Source organism: Schistocerca nitens, chromosome 9, assembly GCF_023898315.1.
Source record: "Schistocerca nitens isolate TAMUIC-IGC-003100 chromosome 9, iqSchNite1.1, whole genome shotgun sequence".
NCBI lineage: Eukaryota > Metazoa > Arthropoda > Insecta > Orthoptera > Acrididae > Schistocerca > Schistocerca nitens.
The window spans coordinates 288,684,507-288,708,457 of NC_064622.1; the positions used below are offsets into that span (position 1 = coordinate 288,684,507).

Sequence of the window (23,951 nt, forward strand, 5' to 3'; positions counted from 1 at the left end):
GGCTCCTGAATTAAACAGGGGTATTACAGGGAAATCACCCTGCCTACTGTCAAAAGACTGGCAACTGCTGTGAATCAATGTGTTAGAAGAGCTCCCAAGAATTGTCCACTGTGATACCTCTACCAGAGATACCTCAAGTACTACCCTCTCCCATGTATCCTGTCTCCTCTGCTGAAAGTACAGGATCTGTCATTACTTGCCCACTTGACTGCAAGTGGTGTCTCAACATTAGATCTAGTCATCCTGTACATGGTGGATGGGGTCCAGGGAGGGCTCAGGGTATTGTACCAAACTCCCTAACCAAAACGTTTGAGGTGCTGTCTTTCACTGAAACTGAAATTGAGCTAGTGGGACAGGACTTCACCTGATTTAGAGAAATCTGTTTTGTCTGGTGTCAGGAGGAGGCAAATGCAAAATGGTAGGGGTCTTTCAATTGTCAGGAGTTCAAACGTATGGCAAAAGATGGTACTCCTTAGGGAACTGGAAGCAAGGAACAGGAAAAGACACCAGATGCACTAAGTGTGTATGCCTGGAGGTCTCATTCAGCATGCTGAAGAGGGTATTCCAGCAGCCATTGAGGGAACAGGGTGCTACCAACTACAGATTGTGGCATACGTAGGAACAAATGATGCCTGTCATCTGGGCTCTCAGGTCATTCTTGCGTCATTCTGGTGACTGGCAGAGAAGGTGGCTAAGACCAGTCGTGCGCATGAAGTTAATTGCAGTATTGTCCATAGAACTGATCATGTGCATTCGGTTCTGAGTTATGAACTGAACCAGAGACTTCCAAGGTTCTGTGGGAAGCTAGGTTGCGACTTCCTGGAATTGTACCAAAGGGTTGAGAATTGTAGGGTCACTATAAGTAGATCAGGTGTGCATTACACATCAGAGGCTGTTACTCAGGTAACTGATTGTGTGTGCAGTGCACACAATCGTTTCTTAGATTACGTGACTCACCATCCAATCCAGATGATGACAACTACAAGGTATCTAGAACTGTTAGTGTAAGATCAAAAGAAACCTCTTCCATAGATGAGAGTATTAAAATCCTAATGGTAAACTGCCAAAGTATTCACAACAAAGTTCCAGAGTTTGAAGCGCTCATGAAAAGCAGTGAAGCTCACATAATACTAGGTACAGAAAGCTTGTTGAAAGCTGGAATTGATGGCAGTGAGATTTATGGGGAAGTGTATATTGAATGACTAGGCAAATGGGAAATGGAGGTGGTGTATTTGTCGTAGCAGGCAAGAAACTCAAATCCAATGATGTAGACACTGAAGCTGTATGCGTCATAATTTGGGCAAGACTCAGCATCAGGGGTGGACAAAATGATAACTGGATACTTCTATCACCCACCATACTTATCCCCTGATGTAACCACAAATTTTAGAGAAAACATCGGCTCACCTGTATACAAGTTCTCCAATCATACTGTAATCATCGGTGGAGATTTTAATCATCCAATAATTAATTGGGTAAATTACAGTTTTGTTAGTGGCTGGCATGATAATACATCCTGTGAAACTTTATTGAATGCCTTCTCTGCAATCTACCTAGAACAGATAGTTAGGAACCCTACTCATGATGGAAATATATTGGATCTAATGGCAACAAATAGGCCTGACCTCTTTGAGGGTGTCCACATTGAAACTGCTATCAGTGATAATGACATGGTTGTGGCCACAACGATTACCAAAGAACAAAGGACAACTAAAATGAGCATAAAGATATATATATATATATATATATATATATATATATATATATATATATATATATATATATATATCTAAAAAGAAAGATGATGAGACTTACCAAACAAAAGCGCTGGCAGGTCGATAGACACACAAACAAACACAAATATACACACAAAATTCAAGCTTTCGCAACAAACTGTTGCCTCATCAGGAAAGAGGGAAGGAGAGGGAAAGACGAAAGGATGTGGGTTTTAAGGGAGAGGGTAAGGAGTCATTCCAATCCCGGGAGCGGAAAGACTTACCTTAGGGGGAAAAAAGGACAGGTATACACTCGCACACACACACATATCCATCCACACATACAGACACAAGCAGACATATCAAATATGTCTGCTTGTGTCTGTATGTGTGGATGGATATGTGTGTGTGTGCGAGTGTATACCTGTCCTTTTTTCCCCCTAAGGTAAGTCTTTCCGCTCCCGAGATTGGAATGACTCCTTACCCTCTCCCTTAAAACCCACATCCTTTCGTCTTTCCCTCTCCTTCCCTCTTTCCTGATGAGGCAACAGTTTGTTGCGAAAGCTTGAATTTTGTGTGTATATTTGTGTTTGTTTGTGTGTCTATCGACCTGCCAGCGCTTTTGTTTGGTAAGTCTCATCATCTTTCTTTTTAGATATATTTTTTCCACGTGGAATGTTTCCCTCTGTTATATATATATATATATATATATATATATATAGAGAGAGAGAGAGAGAGAGAGAGAGAGAGAGGGATGTGACTACCAAATGAAAGTGCTGGCAGGTCGACAGACACACAAACAAACACATACATACACACAAAACTCAAGCTTTCGCAACAAACTGTTGCCTCATCAGGAAAGAGGGAAGGAGAGGGAAAGACGAAAGGATGTGGGTTTTAAGGGAGAGGGTAAGGAGTCATTCCAATCCCGGGAGCGGAAAGACTTACCTTAGGGGGAAAAAAGGACGGGTATACACTCGCACACACACACATATCCATCCACACATATACAGACACACAAACACAAACATACACACAAAATTCAAGCTTTCGCAACAAACTGTTGCCTCAAACCATCATCGGATGGATCTGTGTGTGTGTGCGAGTGTATACCCGTCCTTTTTTCCCCCTAAGGTAAGTCTTTCCGCTCCCGGGATTGGAATGACTCCTTACCCTCTCCCTTAAAACCCACATCCTTTCGCCTTTCCCTCTCCTTCCCTCTTTCCTGATGAGGCAACAGTTTGTTGCGAAAGTTTGTATTTTGTGTGTATGTTTTTGTTTGTGTTTGTTTGTGTGTCTGTCGACCTGCCAGCACTTTCATTTGGTAAGTCACATCATCTTTGTTTTTGGATGTATTTTTCCTACGTGGAGTGTTTCCCTCTATAGAGGGAAACATTCCACGTGGGAAAAATATATCTAAAAACAAAGATGATGTGACTTACCAAATGAAAGTGCTGGCAGGTCGATAGACACACAAACAAACACAAACATACACACAAAATTCGATCTTTCGCAACAAACTGTTGCCTCATCAGGAAAGAGGGAAGGAGAGGGAAAGACGAAAGGATGTGGGTTTTAAGGGAGAGGGTAAGGAGTCATTCCAATCCCGGGAGTGGAAAGACTTACCTTAGGGGGAAAAAAGGACGGGTATACACTCGCACACACACACATATCCATCCACACATATACAGACACAAGCAGACATATTTAAAGACAAAGAATTTGGGCAGAGATGTCAGTCGAGGCGGAAGTGCAGACGCAAAGTTGTTGTTGAATGACAGGTGAGGTATGAGTGGCAGCAACTTGAAATTAGCGGAGATTGAGGCCTGGTGGGTAACAGGAAGAGAGGATATATTGAAGAGCAAGTTCCCATCTCCGGAGTTCGGATAGGTTGGTGTTGGTGGGAAGTATCCAGATAACCCGGACGGTGTAACACTGTGCCAAGATGTGCTGGCCATGAACCAAGGCATGTTTAGCCACAGGGTGATCCTCATTACCAACAAACACTGTCTGCCTGTGTCCATTCATGCGAATAGACAGTTTGTTGCTGGTCATTCCCACATAGAATGCATCACAGTGTAGGCAGGTCAGTTGGTAAATCACATGGGTGCTTTCACACGTGGCTCTGCCTTTGATTGTGTACACCTTCCGGGTTACAGGACTGGAGTAGGTGGTGGTGGGAGGGTGCATGGGACAGGTTTTACACCGGGGGCGGTTACAAGGATAGGAGCCAGAGGGTAGGGAAGGTGGTTTGGGGATTTCATAGGGATGAACTAACAGGTTACGAAGGTTAGGTGGACGTCGGAAAGACACTCTTGGTGGAGTGGGGAGGATTTCATGAAGGATGGATCTCATTTCGGTGCAGGATTTGAGATCCATCCTTCATGAAATCCTCCCCACTCCACCAGTTTTTCCATTCGTCTGTGAAGAATTTGCGTTAGTATTTTACAGCTGTGACTTATTAAACTGATAGTTCGGTAATTTTCACATCTGTCAACACCTGCTTTCTTTGGTATTGGAATTATTATATTGTTCTTAATTCTGAGGGTATTTCGCCTGTCTCCTACATTTTGCTCACCAGATGGTAGAGTTTTGTCAGGACCAGCTCTCCAAACGATGTCAGTAGTTCTAGTGGAATGTTGTCGAATCCCGGGGCCTTGTTCCGACTCAGGTCTTTCAGTGCTCTGTCAAACTCTTCACACAGTATCATATCTCCCATTTCATCTTCATCTACATCCTCTTCCATTTCCATAATATTGCTCTCAAGTACTTCGCCCTTGTATAGACACTCTATATACTCCTTCCACCTTTCTGCTTTCCCTTCTTTGCTTAGAACTGTGTTTCCATCTGAGCTCTTGATATTCATGCAAGTGGTTCTCTTTTCTCCAAAGGTCTCTTTAATTTTCCTGTAGGCAGTATCTATCTTACCCCTAGTGAGATACCCCTCTACATCCTTACATCTGTCCTCTAGCCATGCCTGCTCAGCCATTTTGCACTTCCTGTCGATCTCATTTTTGAGACGTTTGTATTCCTTTTTGCCTGCTTCATTTACTGCATTTTTATATTCCCTCTTTCATCTATTAAATTCATTATTTCTTCTGTCACCCAAGGATTTCTACTAACCCTCGTCTTTTTAGCTACTCGATCCTCTGCTGCCTTCACTACTTCATCCCTCAAAGCTACCCATTCTTCTTCTACTGTATTTCTTTCCCCCATTCTTGTCAATTGTTCCCTAATGCTCTCCCTGAAACTCTGTACACCCTCTGGTTTAGTCAGTTTATCCAGGTCCCATCTCCTTAAATTCCCACCTTTTTGCAGTTTCTTCAGTTTTAATCTACAGTTCACAACCAATAGATTGTGGTCAGAGTCCACATCTGCCCCTGGAAATATCTTAAAATTTAAAACCTGGTTCCTAAATCTCTGTCTTACCATTATATAATGTATCTGAAACCTTGTAGTATCTCCAGGGTTCTTCCATGTATACAACCTTCTTTCATGATTCCTGAACCAAGTGTTGGCTATGATTAAGTTATGCTCTATGCAAAATTCTACCAGGCAGCTTCCTCTTTCATTTCTTAGCCCTAATCGATATTCATCTACTACGTTTCCTTCTCTCCCTTTTCCTAATATTGAATTCCAGTCACCCATGACTATTAAATTTTCGTTTCCCATAACTATCTCAATAATTTCTTTTATCTCATCATACATTTCTTCAATTTCTTCATTATCTGCAGAGGTAGTTGGCATATAAACTTGTACTACTGTAGTAGGCATGGGCTTCGTGTCTATCTTGGCACCGAGCGAGGTGGCGCAGTGGTTAGCACACTGGACTCGCATTCGGGAGGACGATGGTTCAATCCTGTCTCCGGCCATTCTGATTTAGGTTTTCTGTGATTTCCCTAAATTGCTTCAGGCAAATGCCGGGATGGATCCTTTGAAAGGGCACGGCCGATTTCCTTCCCCATCCTTCCCTAACCCGAGCTTGCGCTCCATCTCTAATGACCTCGTTGTCGACAAGACGTGAAACACTAAATCTCCTCCTCCTCCTCTATCTTGGCCACAATAATGCGTTCACTACGCTGTTTGTAGTCACTTACCCTTGAACTGCTAAATAGATGAATGAAATCTGTATTACTGTCAGTGGTGTTGAGAAACAGCTGAAATTGTTAAAACTGAACACAGCTCCACAGCCCAATGGAATTCCTGTCAGATTCTATACCAAATTTGCAGCTGAGTTAGCCCTTCTTCTAACTATAACCTATTGCAGATCCCTTGAACATAAAACTGCCCAGTTCTTGGAAAAATGCACAGGTCACACCCGTCTATAAGAAGGGCAGCTGAAATGATCCACGAAACTACTATCCAATGTCCTTGATATTGATTTGTTGCAGAATCTTAGAACATATTCTGAGCTCAAACATAATCAGGTATCTTGAACAGAATCACCTCCTCACCAGCAGTCAGCACAGATTCTGAAAAAGTCGACTATGTGAAACTAAGTCGCACTTTTTTCACTTGACATACAGAAAGATTTGGATCAAGGCACTCAGGTAGATGCAGTATATCTTGATTTCTGAAAAGCATTTGACTCAGTAACACATCTATGCTTATTGTCAAAAGTCATATGGGGTATCAAATGAAATTTGTGACTGGGCTGAGGATTTTTGCTCGGGAAGGCACAGTAAGTTATCACTGATGGAGAATCATCAACAGATGGTCCACCTCCAGTAGCTGAGTGGTCAGTGTGACGGAATGTCAACCCTAAGGGCCCTGGTTCGATTCCCGGCTGGGCCGGAGATTTTCTCCACTTAGGGACTGGGTGTTGTGTTGTCCTAATCATCATCATTTCATCCCCATCGACGTGCAAGTCACTGAAGTGGCGTCATATTGAAAGACTTGCACCAGGCAAATGGTCTCCCGATGGGAGGCTCTCATCACACGACATTATTTTATTATATCAACAGATGTAGATGTAACTTTGGGTGTGTCCCAGGGAAATGTGTTGGGACTCTTGCTGTTCATTTAGTATATTAATGATCTTGCAGACAATGTTAACAGTAAAACCAGGCTTTCTGCAGATGATGCAGTTATATATAATGAAGTATTATCTACAAAAGGCTGCATAAATATTTAGTTAGATCTTGATAAGATTTCAAATTGGCAACTTGCTTTAAATCATCAGAAATGTACAATTTTGCACTTACCAAAATGAAAAAAATGTATCCTGCGACTGCAATATCAGTGAGTCACTGTTTGTATTGGCCAACTCATACAAATACTTCAGTGTAACACTTTGTAGGGATATGAAATGGAATGATCACATGCATTCATTGTGGATAAAGCAGGTGGTGAACTTCAGTTTATTGGTAGAATACTGGGGAAGTGCAATCATTCTATGCAGGAAATTGTTTAAAAATCACTCGTGCGACCAGTTGTAGAATACTGCTCAAGTGTGTGGGACCCGTACCAGATAGGACTAACTGGAGTTCTTGAACTGTATATGCTCACTGTGAAATAAATAAGCCAGACTCTTGTTGCTCTATTTCCATGCCTAAAAATGAGTCTAAGGATCTCACTGTCATTTTGAAATCTGATTTTAACAAATCTAAAAATTAATTCACTGTACTTTGAGTTGTTCCTACAATAAGTCCATCACCAAAATAAGTAGAAATCAACAATTTTTATGTTATGCTTTTGTGATTGTAAATGCAAGGATTTCCTGTAGAACCAATAAAGCCATTCTTTTCATGAATGAGTGAAACTTATTATTCCAGCAACAGGATGCTTGCTCAAGTCCATACAGTGATTTCTTGAGGTGCCAAACATGACCTGACCCATCATCAAAACCATCTGGTTGAGTCATATATCTCTCTATCAAAGTCACAATACACAAATGCAGTTCTAATGACGAATTGACCAAGTTTCAAATTTTCTTCTGCTGGAATCGCTATAACAGCTTGAATAGCATCATAATGAGCAATTGGACTAAAAATTCTATCGTAATCAAGTCCGGCACAATGAAACATACTGCACACATCCAAGTGAGCATGATATCAATCAATTGATACATCAGATTTCTATTTAATATGAAGTACCCTTCAAATATTGATAACGGGGTTTCCTTCAGGTAAATCCACCAAATCCCTTGTATCATTTTCATCAAATGCCTTCTTTTCTTCTGTCATTGCGTTAAACCTTTTACTGGAATTACTACTTTCGTTAGCTCCGCTGAAGTTTGTTGGTGCAAGCTCTTCATGGATTGCTTTTGTCAGGCAAACTAATGCATTTGCTTCTTGAGACAGGTGAGGCTAGTATCCTCATTTATAGTCACTAAATTTCACTGGAGGACGTATTTCACAAACTGGATGTCGATTTAGTAACTCATTCAAATATTCTTGGTCACTAGTCTGAATCTGATAAACAGTAGATTCACTTCTCTGTCCTGTTTATTCAGGTATGGAATTAAATTCCAACTCAATCGAATTTCCAGTTGTACATATCTTTTATGAACTCCACACTCTGTAACCATCTTTGTCACTCATGTAGCGAATGAAATGACCAGGTGTAGTTTTCTTATTGAACTCGTTGGGTTTCCTGGTTAAAAATACATTTTCTCCCTGGTGAAAATACACTTTTTCCATTGTAAGTGACAGTATACTTTCCCACGAAAATGTAAGAGTTATCAATCCTTTGAACGGTTATGGTTTTATACAATGGTGTAGAATTTCTCAGCACTTTAGGAAATGAAACTCAAGGAAAGAAAGAACATGTTTTGGAAAAATCTTTGATGTGCAACAACATGTACACTGCATATTACTTTCCGAAGCGTTGAAATCGAGATTGCAATGTGCTTTTGAAACCCAGTCACAGCTCATGTCATGTGATCTTGCCAGCTCATGACAGGGGGAAGTCAGAGTATAGGACATGCCAATAGTAACATCACTGTTAAGTACAGCAAACACACAAATAGGAAACGTTAATGGTTTAAATTAATATACATAGTGTTGCTACAAGAAAAACAAAGCTTTCACATATAATATTGGTCTCGAAGATATGTGCAGATGTAGAACCACTGGCTCACCCCGCAATAATATCACTACCCTACTGCAGCGAGAACATCTGTATCTTTGCCAGATCAGTTCTCTGTAGTATGCACTCTATGCTACATGTATTGTGTATACGCTGTGAGAATATAAGTATGCATAGTAAGAGACGGGAGTGCTAGAGATTATTTATCATCGTAATTACCATGCCCGCTCTCCACTACGTATAGATTAATACGTTGCTAGAGAAGCTAAGCTTTCGCATATAATGTTGATCTTTTTTGTGTGTGTTACACTATAAGATACATCACACAAATGTGCCAGTAAAATGTTTAATAACAATAAATGTCAGATCTTCTGGGCTCAAAGTTTTCTAAATGGCTCATCCTCAAAGAGTTGATTTGTAAATGAGAGTCAAAATCTCTTTGATTTAAGAAATTCATCATACATTCTGACACATAGTTCATTTTGTCTAAAAGGAAATTTACTTTGAAAGTAAAGCCTCGTTTACACGATGACATTAGGTTGCAGGCAACTGTGCTACCGGCCACTGGGCATGTGCACCACATGTTTGCCCAACTCATTGATGAAACTAAACACTTTCGGCTTCTTCCAATGGTGGCGACACTAGTTGCAAGAGTTTTGAGGTTATATGTGTTCATAGAGTGTGGACAAACTGAAATATGAAGTGGAGAACAGAGAATAATGTTTGATTTTTGGATATCTATGCTTTGCATATGTGTTTGTGGGGTTTCACTGATCCTAATAACAAAAATAAGTTGAGACCATAATGTAAGATCAGAACATCGATGATTTGACAATACCTGAGCTGCAGAGCAAAATTTATTGAATTAGGAGCATATGCACAACTGAATTAAGAAAAATACAAGCAAGTGCAATTTCTGACTGTGGAAATGCTCTTGTCTACAAGACTAAAATCCCATTATTCGAGTTGGCAGACTATTTTGTAAGGAATATTGTTGACAGGAGGGAACGCTGCACAAATCAAGAAGCTGCATTCTTAATTCAATATTCACCTATTTAAAATATCATAGCAGTGCTCCCCATTCACATATGTTTGAACTTTGAAATATTGCCGCTGCTCTACAGATCTATCTTCAATCGAGTAGTTTGCAAACCATTCCCTTCTTAATGCGGCCTGCTTTGAATAATTATTGTTGTTAATGTTAATAAATGTTGGTGTTAATGAAAAAGTGTCATCACCAACTAAAACTGCATCTTCTAGCATGCCAAGTGTTCTCGATTGTAATGCAAGCAATGTGATATGTATTTTGAATTCTGGAGACAGTGCTTCAAGCATTACAATATCTTTTCCTTATCACATAATTAGCTCTATTTAGAAGAAATGTGAACGGTTCTGGTGACATTCTAAAACAAATCGAAACATGTTTCTTATTTTTTTCTTATGCAGCAATTCCACGCAACAAGCTTTAACTCCATCACAACTCATGTGACGTGCAGCTGTCAAAACTTTCCTTTCAGACACAACTCAGGAACCTAAAAAACGACAAAACTGAAGTGTATACCGGTATCATCATGTCTACAGTCATACATCAGGGTGTAAATGTGGACAAGAAAAAAAAAAATAATTCCCAGATTTCCCGGTTAAAAATACACTTTCTACCATATGAAAATACACTTTTTCAATGGTAAGTGTCAGTGTAATTTTCTTTGTAACTGTAAAACTTATCAACCCTTTCAATGGTTGTGGTTTTATACACCGGTGTATAAAGATTGGGAAGATGTCTTACACGCAGCAACATGTACACTGCATATTTTCATATTACGAAAGTATAAATTCACATTCCACCGAACACTGCATGTTACTTTCTGAAGTATTGAAATCGAGATTGCGATGCGCTTTTGTAAGCCAGTCGTAGCACATGTCAAGTGATCTCATCAGCCGGAGACAGCAGACATTCAGAGCATAGGACACGTGATGTAGTCAGCCAATAGCAACATCACTGTTAAGTAGCATGAACACACAAATAGGAAAATGAACAGAAAAATTGTCTAGCCAACAAATACTATAATCCTCACAACCTGCAGCATTCACACCTGAGACCATAAATAGCTGTGGTGAACTTAGGGTATAATTTTATAGCAAGAACGCTACAGCAACCAGCAGCAAAAAAACCTTCGTAGAGTAAAAGCATGAAAAAAGAAGGAAGTCTTAGAAGCAAAATATTACACACAACACAAAACCAAGCACCACTGTAGGAGAGGACAGGGAACACACAGTTCTCATTTATTTACTTTAATAGGTCCTAATAGTGAAGTATTATAGCATGTGTAAGTCTTTTCTGGAGCAATAGGCTTCTGACCTGGTATGAGTCTGAAGACATAGAGACTCGTTTTTTACTCAACGACTACCACCTGTAGAAAAGAAACTGTACTGTGTATCATAGTGCTATATAGTAGCCTTTAGCGAATGCTCTCTGTGTCTGAGAACTGAAAAATGATGTGCAACAGTAAGCTTCACTATTAAATTTGAGAGTAAGGTACTTCATATTTTATGAATGCATAACATTTAATTATTCACTTCTTTTAAATTTATAAATGAGCATTTCACAGCACAAAGCACAGGTATAGTGACTGCAGTGTGTGGGGAAGGCAGGCCTTGAACCCTCAATACTGCTCCACTTCCCTGGGCAGTATAAATGCTTGAAGAACCCCCTCCCCTCCCCACCTAATCACCCTGAAAGAACTCATATAAAACATTTAGAGCAGAGACAATTGCAAATCTTTGTAGAGGTAATAGTGACCAATAGCTGTAGCAAAGCACTCTATCTAACCACTGTACCAACAAACCATTTTGACTGCACCTGCAAAAAGTTGAATTTGGTAGTGATTTGGCATAAGTTTACAGACAGTGATGATACATTTCAAATGCTAAAGCACACGAATTTTCTCACCACAGAATGAATGAACTGTTCACAAATAAATAATATTGCAGTTAATGCATGCAAAAGAATATGAAATGAGTAATTTGAAAAGAACCTTAAACTCAGCTGGCACCAGAAACAAATTTGCAAGCATTATTATTTTTAAACATATGAATGCACACAACAATCTGAAGGGTCATACTTACCAATTGAGACAGTTGCCTGGAAACCAGTATGAGGATTGTTGGTGTTAGTATAAAACCGAATGTGAAGGACATTAGATGAAGTAGTATATGTGCTTGGGGCAACTGTACCACAGAATACGCCCACAATTTTGGCAGCAAGTGTTCCTCCATCACGCACTTCAATACCTTCCTCAGGACAACCAGATCTATTATGAGAGAATAATCATACAATTAAAAAGCAAAGACAAATAATAGACACTACTTATTTCTACAACTATTGAGGAAGTGCAAAAGAAATGGCATTTGAGTCAAAAATATACATACTCATGACGCTGAAACTGAAGACAACTGTCTGCAAAATGCAAAGATTTATGTTTGTGCCACACATTAACAAAAAAGTAAAATCCTCCAGAAGGACTGATTGTAAAATAATATATGTCACATAAAACAACTGTACAAAATATGTTACTTGATACTGCAAATAGAAAATCTTAGAACCAATAATGTCTACATAAGTTACTTGCGCACTAGGAAAAGTGTTTATACTGTCACTTTGAATTTGTTGTAAGATATGTAACAATCTTTTGGGGAAATGCAGGCAGTGGAGATAAAATATTAGTATTAAAAAAAATAAATTAAAAAAATAGAAATACATGTAATATTAAAACTAGGAATTCATACCACCCATGATTTAGGAATCTAAATATTTCAACTGTTCCATATATTTATATGTCATACCTGTTTATACATAACAAAACACGATTTAGACAAAACTAATTTTAAAATATCTATGATACTAGAAACAAAGGAAATTTCATGTTACCATCTCATATTAAAACTCTACTCCAAACTACTCAGTAAATGGCTTTAAAATGTACAGGTTAAAAGTGAAAATTTCAGGATGAAATAACCGCAATATGAATCCGGGTAGATTGTTACTCACGACACAGAGGGGGTACTGAGTGTCAGACAGGCACATTTACAAATGACCAAGCTCTTGGGCAAAGCCCTTCATCGTATTTTTTAAAAAGAACATGTACACACATACAAGGGCTGCTCAAAATATTAGGTGACTTTTCAAACTGCTCGGGCAACGTACATTCTATTACCGAACTTTTTCCATCCTTATATTCGTCCACATGTCCCAAACAAATGTTCACAATTTCAAGTGTACAGCATACTTCATTTGTTTTTGACAGATACATAGGTTAGACATGTTTTAGTGTGATCGGTGACTTTTGATCACTATAAAAAATGGAGCAATGAATTTGTATCAAATTTTGTGTGAAAAAATGGAATCAAGTGCTCTAAAACACTTCACATGTTGACAGTGACATATAGTGAGTATGCTCTAAGTAAAAAAAAAAAAAAGTTTACAAGTGGTACAAGCTCTTCCAAGATGTCCAAGAAGATGCCAATGACAAACCTTGCTCTGGATGTCCCAGCACATCAACAACCCAGCACATCAACAACAGATGAGAACGTCAAAGTTGCGAAGAAAATTGTTTCAGAAAATCAACAAATTGCCATAACAGAAGTAGCGAAAGATGTTGACAAATCGGTCGGCTCATGTCATGCAATTTTTTCCGATGTTTTGGACATGAGACATGGGTCAGTGAAGTTTGTTCCAAAACTTCTCAATTCTGATCAGAAGAACCGTTGCATGAGCATTGCTCAAGGCCTCTTGGATGACATGAATGATGATCCCGATTTGCTCAAAAGGGTCACAACTGGTGACAAAACATGAGTTTATGGTTATGCTGTCGAAATCTAAGCCCAGCTGTCCCAGTGGAAGCCTGCCAAGTTCAATCAAATCTCAAAGTTTTGCTCACTGTCCCTCCCCCCACCCAATGACGACATTATGCACTGTCTGCGAGAAGCAATACGCAAAAAACGTCCGGAATTGTGGAAAAACAGGTCAGGGATTTTGCATGATGACAATGCACCTGCTCCTTCATCGTTGCTTGTGAGAGATTTTCTGGCCACAAACAACATGACAATTGTGCCTCAGTCACTGCATTTACCAGATTTGGCTCCCTGCAACTTTTTCCTGTTCCAAAAACTGAAGAGACCTATGAAAGGATGAAGATTTTAAATGATTAAGGGAATAAAAACTGCATCACTGGAAGTACTCAAGGCTGTACCAAAAAGTATTTATGAGAAGGGCTTCGAGGATTGGAAGAAGTGTTGGCACAAGTGTATTGTACCTGAGGGGTATTACTTTGAAGGGGACAACATGACTACTGATGAGTAAATAAATATTTTTTCGTAAAAATATAAAGTCACCTTACTTTTTGAACACGCCTCATATACATACACAATTCAGATATATGTAGTGAATGCCATCTCCTGGCACTCAGCGATCTCAGGTACAGTGAGTAGTGAGCTGCAGAAGGGGTGTGGTAAGTAGTGTAATGGATCGTATTATTTTTTCTTTATTTCTTTGTTCTTTTCTTTTTATACATGTAAAGCCAAATCTGAATTATCTAATTGCTTTGTGCCAGAGATAATGTTTTTACACAAAAAATAGAAGAGATATGCTCTTCAATTGATTAATTTCTGTATCTTCACCTGTTTGTTTCTATAAGGGGTAGCATGTGGACATATGACTAGATCCACCATGCTAGTATTGTTTATAAATGTGTATTCCATCCGTATATTAAAAAGTGTTATAAAAGTTATTAGGAAGGCAAGTTTATTCATATATATATTTACACCAATTACATCCATCTGTTCATCATTTTGCCTCCATATATGACACTATTCAGTAGTGAGAGGCTTATAAGGGAACGGAGGGGGGAAGAAACCTCAGAGCTGCTATTCCTCATTCAAGTATCTTCTCAAAAAGCATCACGAGGTCTAGATGACCCTCACCAGTTATCTCACGGGAACTGAGACCAGTTCCTATGCATTGCAGTCAGATGTGCTGATTACTTAGCTAGAGAGATGGACCCTGTGCTGCTATTTTTATCTGGTACTTAAAATAAAGTATTTATATTTTCATGGTATATTCAAACATTTATGTAGCTATACATACACCACTATCAGATGTGTTTACAGGATGAAGCCAAACTTCACTGCCAAAATTTCAGAGGTTGTTAAGGAACATTTTCTGAATATTGCGGTATGAAACACTCTTTTGTCTCCGGTGGCTCTTTACACAGTGATCACCTTTTATTTGATTTATTACCCCCATTTATCTCTGTATCTATATTACACAAATAATAACTGCCCAAAAATAAATATGTAAATGGAATTACTTGGTGTCTTGTTTGGCACCAAACTAATTTCATTCCTCCATTCACTGATGATACTTACCATTGACAACAGTGATGTCAGTTCTATCTCAGGTTTCTTCCTCATGTCTGGATTAAGTGAATCCAGCAGAAGAACAGCACCATGAGGCTACAATGAGCTGTTCCTGCAATGACTGTAACCACATCACAGTACTCTTGTTCCCAAGGATTGCTGCATTACTGTGCATTTTTGTTGTACATTTAGGTAATTGGACATAAGGTTTTTAGGTTTTGTGAAGGTATTTTTCACAGAAAGAAAGACAACTGAGGTAACAAACCAAACAATTATATTAATCCTCTGTAAGAAGCCATCAACAGCCATGAATTCCCTGTACCAAAATTTTCAGAAAAAAAATACCTGAACCAGGTTGAAAATTTTGTTTGTGCAGTCCGAGTTCAAATATTGGAATTAATACATAATTTTCATTTCCAAATCCGAATTTTCTACTGAATTGTAGATGTGGCTAAGTAGGTATTCCTTTATTTTATTTTGTAATATTTAGGGACTTCTTTTACCTAGCCAATTACATTATAATATTGCACCTTCTACAACAGAAACTGAACCAGTCCTTAAGTACTCTGCTGTAGTGACATCCTTCAAAAGAAGCGTTTGGTAGTCATCTTCTGACACTCCTTTCATAAGATGTGGAACTTGGTTGTTGGGCAGGAACTTATTATTTTACTCTCAGAGTGGGCAGAACACTGACAGACTTTTAGAAATGGGATTTAATCACAAAAAAGTGTCAGTTTATGTCAGAGTGTATTTCCTTTTGAGTAAACTCCTAGTTATGTATACACTGATCAGCAGGACATTGTGACCACCGACCTAATATCGATATAAATCCATCCAGCATCACCTGGCAAGGAATGACTGCTAGTCAGACACATGCATGGTGTGTGTAGTATCAGTGAGTGTGCTGTCCATGTGTAGAATGGCGAAGGCCTGCCACCTATCTGAGTCTGACTGAGGGCAGATCGTGATGGCCTAGTGCTTGGCATGAGTATTTCGGAAACTGCACGACTTGTCGAGTCTTCAAGGAGTGCTGTGGTGAGTGTATTCAACACATGGCGAAACCAAGGTGAAGCTACATCCAGATGTTGTAGGGTTGGGTGGCCATCCCTCATTACAGATGTTGGATGCCATTGGCTGGGGAGACTGGTAAAACAGGACAGGCAGCAATCTGTGGCAATACTAACATCAGACTTTAATGATTGGCAGAGTACAAGTGCATCTGAACACACAGTGCACCAAACACTCCTAACAATGGGCCTCTGCACCCAACAAATCATGCATGTGCCAATGTTAACACCACAACATTGGTAACTATGACTGAAATGGACATGGGACCATCGGCACTGGATGTTGGTGCAGTGGCAAAGTGTTGCATGGTCTGCTGAATTCTGATACTTTCTTCGTCATGGCAATGGGAGGGTGTGAATCCGTCATCTTCCAGGAGAACAGCTTCTTGACACATGTACTGTGGCACAGACAGAACTTGGCAGCAGCTCCATTATGCTCTGAGGAACATTCACGTGGGCATTCATAGGTCCAGTGGAGTTTCTGCATGGCAGTATGACAGCCAAGGAGTACTGTACACTGGTTACAGACCGTGTACACCCATTCATGACAATCACATTTCCCATGGTAGTGGCATTTTTCAACAAGGTAATGTGCCACGTCACACGGCCAGCAGTGAATGGAGTGGTTTGAGGAGCACAGTGGTAAGATCCAATTGATGTGCTAATCTCCCATCTTGTCAGATCTGAACCCTATTGAACACATCCAGAATGTGATTGAACGTGGTGTTAGAGCTCACTGGCCTACATCCCCGGAATTTACAGGACTTAGGTGATGTGTATGCAGATGTTGTGCCAACTTCCTCCAGTGACCTACCAAGGCCTCACTATTTCCATACCATGACACATCAACACCATTATCTGTGCCAAAGAAAGACATACTGGCTGTTACATAAGTGGTCACAATGTTCTTGCTGATTAGTGTAAGTTTCAGAATTAATAAACATTTACTCACACAGGGTGAATTCTATCATCAAAAGAGGAAATTCAGATTTTAATATCCCAGTACTGCTGAGGTCACATGAGACATATGCACAAGCTCGAATTGTAAAGAAAACTGGAAGTGCCCTTCCCAAGCAACCATCCAAACATTTACCTTAACAGATTTATGTGAATTATGGCAAAACCTAAATCTGAACAGCCACAAAGGGATTTGAACCGCTATCCTTCTGAAACCCCAGGACACTCCATTACTTCTGGTGATCCATCATTTGTCTGTGCTTTCACTTTTATGAAAAAATGTTTTAATTAGTAGGCAATTATCTAATGTCACCTCTCTCAGAATTACTGTAATCTGTGAGTTGAACACCATTTGCCTAACTGTGTTCATTCATTTCATTCCTAAAAAAAGTTCAAATTGTCCTTGTTTTGTCCATAGATAAACAATTTACTATGAAAATTATAATGTAATTCCTTGAACTGATGCACAAATAACAACATAAAATAAGTTTGTATCAATGAGTACTTACGATACATATCCACGCAAGTCAAAGTGTTCCGCATACTCTATCTGCAGGTCCTCTCCAGCAGGTGCTGTGAATACATAGATGCACTCAGTGTGGGGTGGTGGTATTTGCGGATATCTTGGTGAGCTAATAGTCACACTTCTCATATCCCTTGTCAATATATAGTTACCACCACAAGAGTGTGATACCTGCTGAAACTTGATCTTGAAACCCTGTAGATTACCAAATAATGTCATTATTGTAAACATATGGTCATACCACAACAAATGTACACAGCATGCAAGGATAATGAGTAACAAATGGTTGTTCTTGCAAATTCTCTCTTTTCCTATTTTTTGTATCGATTTCAAATGCACGTATGAATATATCCACATATGCAATGATCTCGAAATTGTTATCCTGGCTTCACCACTGTGGTTCTTTATTGTTATCAAATGCAGAGTACCTCAGCACGTTTATTCATAAGTATGAGAGGAAAATTACACAAAAGTGCTATTAATCCCATCATTAAAGTGTTTTATTACTATAAAGTGTAGAACGTGACATGCATTTATATAACTGCTGAAAAGTAAATGGAGTTTATCATACTTAAATTGAGAAAAACATCAGTACGAATTATAAAGTAACCATACTTGCATAAAACTTTATTTTTTGGCAACCATTCTAGTGTCCAATATATATCATGTAAGTATGGAGGACAACAAGAACCTACTACCATTACCTAAAACATAGCTATTCAGTCCACATTTTAGTCATTTCTTGGAGCATAACGCTGTAATTAAATGATAAAAGGTTTTTTCTACAATTCATGATTTATCAAAGACATTCTTATAACACCTTAACTTAGAAATCGTGGAGCAAGAATTAATGTTCAAAAACTTTTCACTGAGATGGACACCTATCATTCCAACACGATAACAAGTACCTTCTTCCAGATATGTCAGTGAGAGTAAAATCATAAATGAAATAAAATACTGATACTATTGCCTGCAGATTAAGAAAAGTATAAGTTGCCAGATACCCACTATAAGCAAACAAACTGAAGTTCCTGAAAATGAGATATTGTGAAGAATTGCACATCAGTAATTTGGTTATCAGTTAGCTAAAAAGGTTTCTGGGCATGTTTCTGTTGTCAGAGTTATTACAAGACAATCACTCACAACAACAGTGATGTAAAAATGAGGTCTTCTAAATGTAGTAGCACATACATAGTGTGTGTTAAAAGTTAACTCTGATTCTTCTAATCAACTCTAAAACATCTTAATTTTCAATTTATGCATAACTTAGGCCTGTATTAGACTATCGCATTTTCTTTGACACAGAAATGTGATCAAATATTCATCACATTTTCTTTGACAAGGATATTTAATGTGGTGCAAAAAAGGATATTACACTGTCAGCAAATTTTCTATGACAAAGATCTTTGATGGCATAGTTCCTTCAGAATAACCGATGATGACTTATTACTGCACTATGCAGTTGCATGTATCACAACTGCACTGTATTGACACTTGGAAGAGGAGCAGAAAAAAATAAATTTAAATGTACTTGGGTGAAGTCATGGGTTTCATGGTGAGATGCTAAAAGCAACCAGCAAAATCTGTTGCAGAAGCTGCCAATCTAGCTCATGGAGTCTTACAAAAATTACTTGTGCTCAAGAAAGTGGTTCCTCATTTTACAAATTATGTTGTCTATATTTGACAAAGGGCTAGTTGTCCAAAAGCTCACTTTCCGAAAGTCTTTTTGTTGTGCCTATCTGTCACTCAGCATCTCTGCTGTACGATGAATAGCAAGTAACCTTTTCATAATACTGATAAGTTCCACTACAGCTGTCTGGCTGCAGTCTCAGAACCAAAGTCTTCTCTCAGTAACACATCACAATTTGTCAAACAAACTATCCTGTAACTAGCAAGACTGTCATTCTGTCAGAATCAAAGATGCAGATGGGATGACCAGACACTGAGACTGAGGTATTTAAACTGGACATCATGTCACACTAGGTACCTGAGAACCACATCCGTGACTGTGAACTGTGCTGCTTATTTGGGTCCTGTGCTTCCAACATCACAATACCTGCCATCTGCAATAGGTTGTTGGCATTCACTTATGTGCACATCCATCTTAGAGAACAGTGGAGTGGGCCACACAAGTTACTGGAGGGCCACAATAGGCGTATCCCTGCACACTTCTGTACCAGCTACCTGTTTGACATCATTGTTGGCTCCTGACCTGCACGACAGCTGCAGCTGACTGAGCGATGTTGTCACATTCCTTGTCACACCCAAATGTGCAATTCAGCATGCCTTCCACCACATTGAAGGAGACAATCCATACTGTAAATTCATGACACCTTCTGGTGTATGATAGATACCCTCACCAAATCCAGAGCTTGACTTTCTGTGCCTATAGCACCATCATCTGACCTGCTCACCGTCAATACACAATAAAAACCTGTCACAATGGGTGACCACTACAGCTGATGGTCAGAAGTGGGCATCACACCACACTCATACAAATGGTGGTCAGACGTGTGTCTCACATCAACAACCCTACAACTAGTGTCCAGAAATTGGCCTTATGCTGACATGGCTACAATTGGTATCTCAGCTGGCTGACCACTGCTACAAGCAATTCTGACACTGCAGTCATCACCATAGCAGCTTCACTCATCTTACACTCAATGCTTCACACAATGCAGGGCGGTGACTGACAAACATTTTGTTTACCTTGTAACTGGCCATTTTCACTGTGTGATTCAATGGCCATCGCGGATAATAGGGACATTCCTTTGAATCTGAGGGTAACTCTTGAGCAGCCGTGTAAACCTCATGATCTGTCTGGTTTTAATTGTAATTGTCATGAACCATGTTTAACAACTATCAGGTGTAAATTCTGCAGTTTTTCTGTGCAACAGTTGCCATGTATGAAGGCTGTGCCAACCTCATGTTTCACATGTCAACACTGGGGTCACTTGTCACTTGTACTGAATGTACATGGGCTGTGATATGCCATAAGTAATAGAGTAACTTGTTTAACTTGCTGTGTATTACATACTCCATAGTGTGGACCTCGTGTTCATTTCCTTTAGTGTTGTATACTCCTTTATTGTTTGGGCAGTAATATAATATGCAGGATGCCAGCAGAAACAGACACCACGTAAGTCCATATCATGTAGAAAGGTGGTCCAATTTTCAGCCATTCTGCGTATCCTCCTCCACTAGCCACTGGCAGCCAATAGTATTCATTGTCTTCCTGAGCAGGTAGCAGCGAGTTACAGCTAGAGAGTGAGAGTCTTGCTCCTACATACTGCACTGTTGCCATACTTCACACTTCATGATAACCAAATTATTCATTCAACTGTCAGGTCATATTTAGCAGTACAGTTGTGAATGTGTGTCTGTAAATTTTAAGAGCGATTAAAATAGAAAAGTCAAGTGACGGCAATAAATGTGAAGTGCTTCACAGGCAGGCGATGGGGAATATTTACCACAATTATAACTTTTCAAATGTGAATATGAAAGGAGGTCCCCTTCTCTTGATATTTGAAGACACAAGAACAATCTCCAGAACAATGTGGTGTCAGCAAGAGAACTGTAGAGAGAATTGTAAACGAAAGTGTCATAGCTGTAGGAATCATAGAAAAAAATGGTTTCATGTCACCTGGATAGCATCGAAATCACAAGGAACCTGTAACACAAATGGATGTTTTTAATAATGATGTTTGAAAGTGCTCCATATGAGTGATGAATGCACCACATCACAAAAAAGTGTTACAGTTATGCAGGAGAAAATTGACTTCAATGGCAAGCACTTCGTCAATGTAACGAATTTTAAAAGACGTTGGTTCCAGATAAGTTAAGAGGAGAGTTTCTAGTTCAAAGAAATGACATGGTTGCAGCATAACTACATCCCATATAAAGATTCACCTTACAAGAGAATCAGGTAGTTCATCAGTGTATTACCCTGATGAAACATGGGTCAATTAGAATCATTCCAGGAAGACCTAAAGGAAAATGAGAGATGATACTGGCAGTTTTAAAGTTCTCATAAGAGTATGTTCTCAGATAATTATCCTGCATGCTAATTCTTCTTCTGGTTTTGTTTCTGAGAAGAAACTTGTATTTATGTGTAAGAAAAACAGCAGAGACTACATCTGGAAATGAACACTGCCAGTTTTGTGATGTGATTTACAATTCTTGTCATACCTTGCTTCGAAATCAGTCACTGCCAGTTATAATTCAGCTGTTATAGAGAACACCAAGTACAAGCACTAGAAAAGCGAATATTTTTCCCTGGCTTAAAAAAAAAAATGTTAAGCACAGTATAAACCAGACTCGTGCCGATCTCCTGCAGCTCGTTTATTTATACTAGTCACATGATAGAATGTACAAACTTGAGTTCCCTACATACGAATGGGGTCACACAGTTTTGTGTTTACCTACATATCACTGTCAGTGTAGCCCCATGGAATTAATTTGGGCAAAGGGTTAATACTATGTGGAAGACAAAAACAAAACATTCAAGATACCATACACAGAATCACTTGTGCATGAGGCAATAGACAACATCCCACCTGTAGGGCAGGCACAAACTGTGCGACATGCTGAAAAGTTTCAGAAAGAAGAATATGACAGGGAAGTAATGATGGATAAAAGCCTTGAACCTATCATTGTAAATTTACAATCAGAGTGTTCCGAAACAGATTCAAATAGAAGTGACGATGGTATTACGATGTAGACTTTGGAACAAAGTAATAATATTTCTTAGGTTAAAGGTTTATGGTTTAAAAAATGTGTTTGTCAACCTGTCAGTTGCATACATAATAATGAGAACTTCCTGACCTTTTTCATTAGGACTTTGTATCCTCTGAATTATGAAGGCTATAATGTTCATCACATTGCCCAAGGAGAAGTTAAACTTCTCCCACCATGTTGTTTGCTCCAATAACACACGCGGATTTGGGTGGATAAAGAGAAGACTTTGCCTCCAGAGACCATGGTCAAACAGCTGTTGTGGAACTTAGCTGCTGCAAGCTGCCACTGCTGTTTGGTCACATCCCTTGGTCACATCCCAGACTAACAGAAGATGCAGACAGCCCTATGCTTTCCTCTGGTGAAAGGCTGCACCAAGTGACAGCAAGACATTCAAACTGTTACTCAAGGTACCTGAGTGCTGCCTGCCTGGCTGAGTTGTGTTAATGATTTAGATCCTGGGCTTCTGCCTACATGACTCCTGCCATACGTAATATGCTATTGGAACTCAGTTAAGTGCATGTTCATCTTCAAGAGGGCTGAGGTGAGCCACTTGAGTTACTGGTGAGCCACAGCAGACTCGAACCTGTGTCCACAACCCATGTCGCACCCAAGTGTGTGATTCAGAACACCTTCCACACATCAGAGAAGACAATCCACACTGTAAAATAGGAATAATGAATGTGTTTTGAGACAATGCTGCTAACTGACATCTTTCAACATATGACAGCAACCCTCAGCAGCTCCCGAGCTCAGCCTCCTCCACCTGCAACATCACCACTTGACCTGGTCAACCACCATGCTCACTAAACTAATAATCTTGACTAAAGGGTTGATCAGGCATCACTACTTCACCTGCTCAGCCTCCACACCGACTAAAAATCTTGACTCAAGGAATGATCATTAAAGTTATTGCAAAGCTAACTGTCATACCTGTTAATAAATTTATCCCACTGTGATACAAGGTGGTAAATGCCTTCATGGAAAAATGTTTGTGGTTCCCCACAGAACTATGTTTGTACCAAAGAGTGCATCTCTTCATCTGAAGCAAATTGACGCACTTGTATGTCTTTCTTCAGGGCTCAAAAAATATGGAAATTGCATCATCACTACATGGAGATTGTGGAAGGGCTCTCTGGCAAAACTTCTGCAGTGTAATCGAAAGATCATGTGGACAGGTGTTTTTGTTGCATAGCTACTATCAGGCTGTTGGTAAGCTCTCTCCCGTTTGTCCCTGTAAAACATACGGCCATAGTCCACGGAGTGCACCTGATTTAGCTAACATTGTTCAGTTTGTAATCCAATTGATGTGGTGCACATGTATACAATCAGTATAACTTAATACTTCCATTTTTGCTTCATAACTGAACAACACACATAAATGCCTTATGGCGTTATATGTAAGAGAGACTCTTCCTTTTTGGAAGATTAAGTGTGCAGTAAGTATGGTATATTTATTTATTTAATAGTCCTGTAAATCTAGCATTCTATTTTGTACAATAAACATTGTGT

The 23,951-nt window shown here is 39.3% G+C and overlaps 1 protein-coding gene across 1 annotated transcript in view; it reads right to left on the bottom strand.

Moving 5' to 3' along the window:
* The window catches only part of LOC126202937 (cubilin-like), a 771,281-nt gene that overhangs the window by 265,920 nt on the left and 481,410 nt on the right, over positions 1-23,951 (bottom strand). Inside the window, exons 44-45 of the mRNA XM_049937033.1 lie at positions 17,692-17,900; positions 11,871-12,055 (exon numbers count right to left, since the gene is read on the bottom strand). Coding sequence (XP_049792990.1) covers positions 11,871-12,055; positions 17,692-17,900 — 394 coding nt within the window. The remainder of the gene's footprint in view (positions 1-11,870; positions 12,056-17,691; positions 17,901-23,951) is intronic.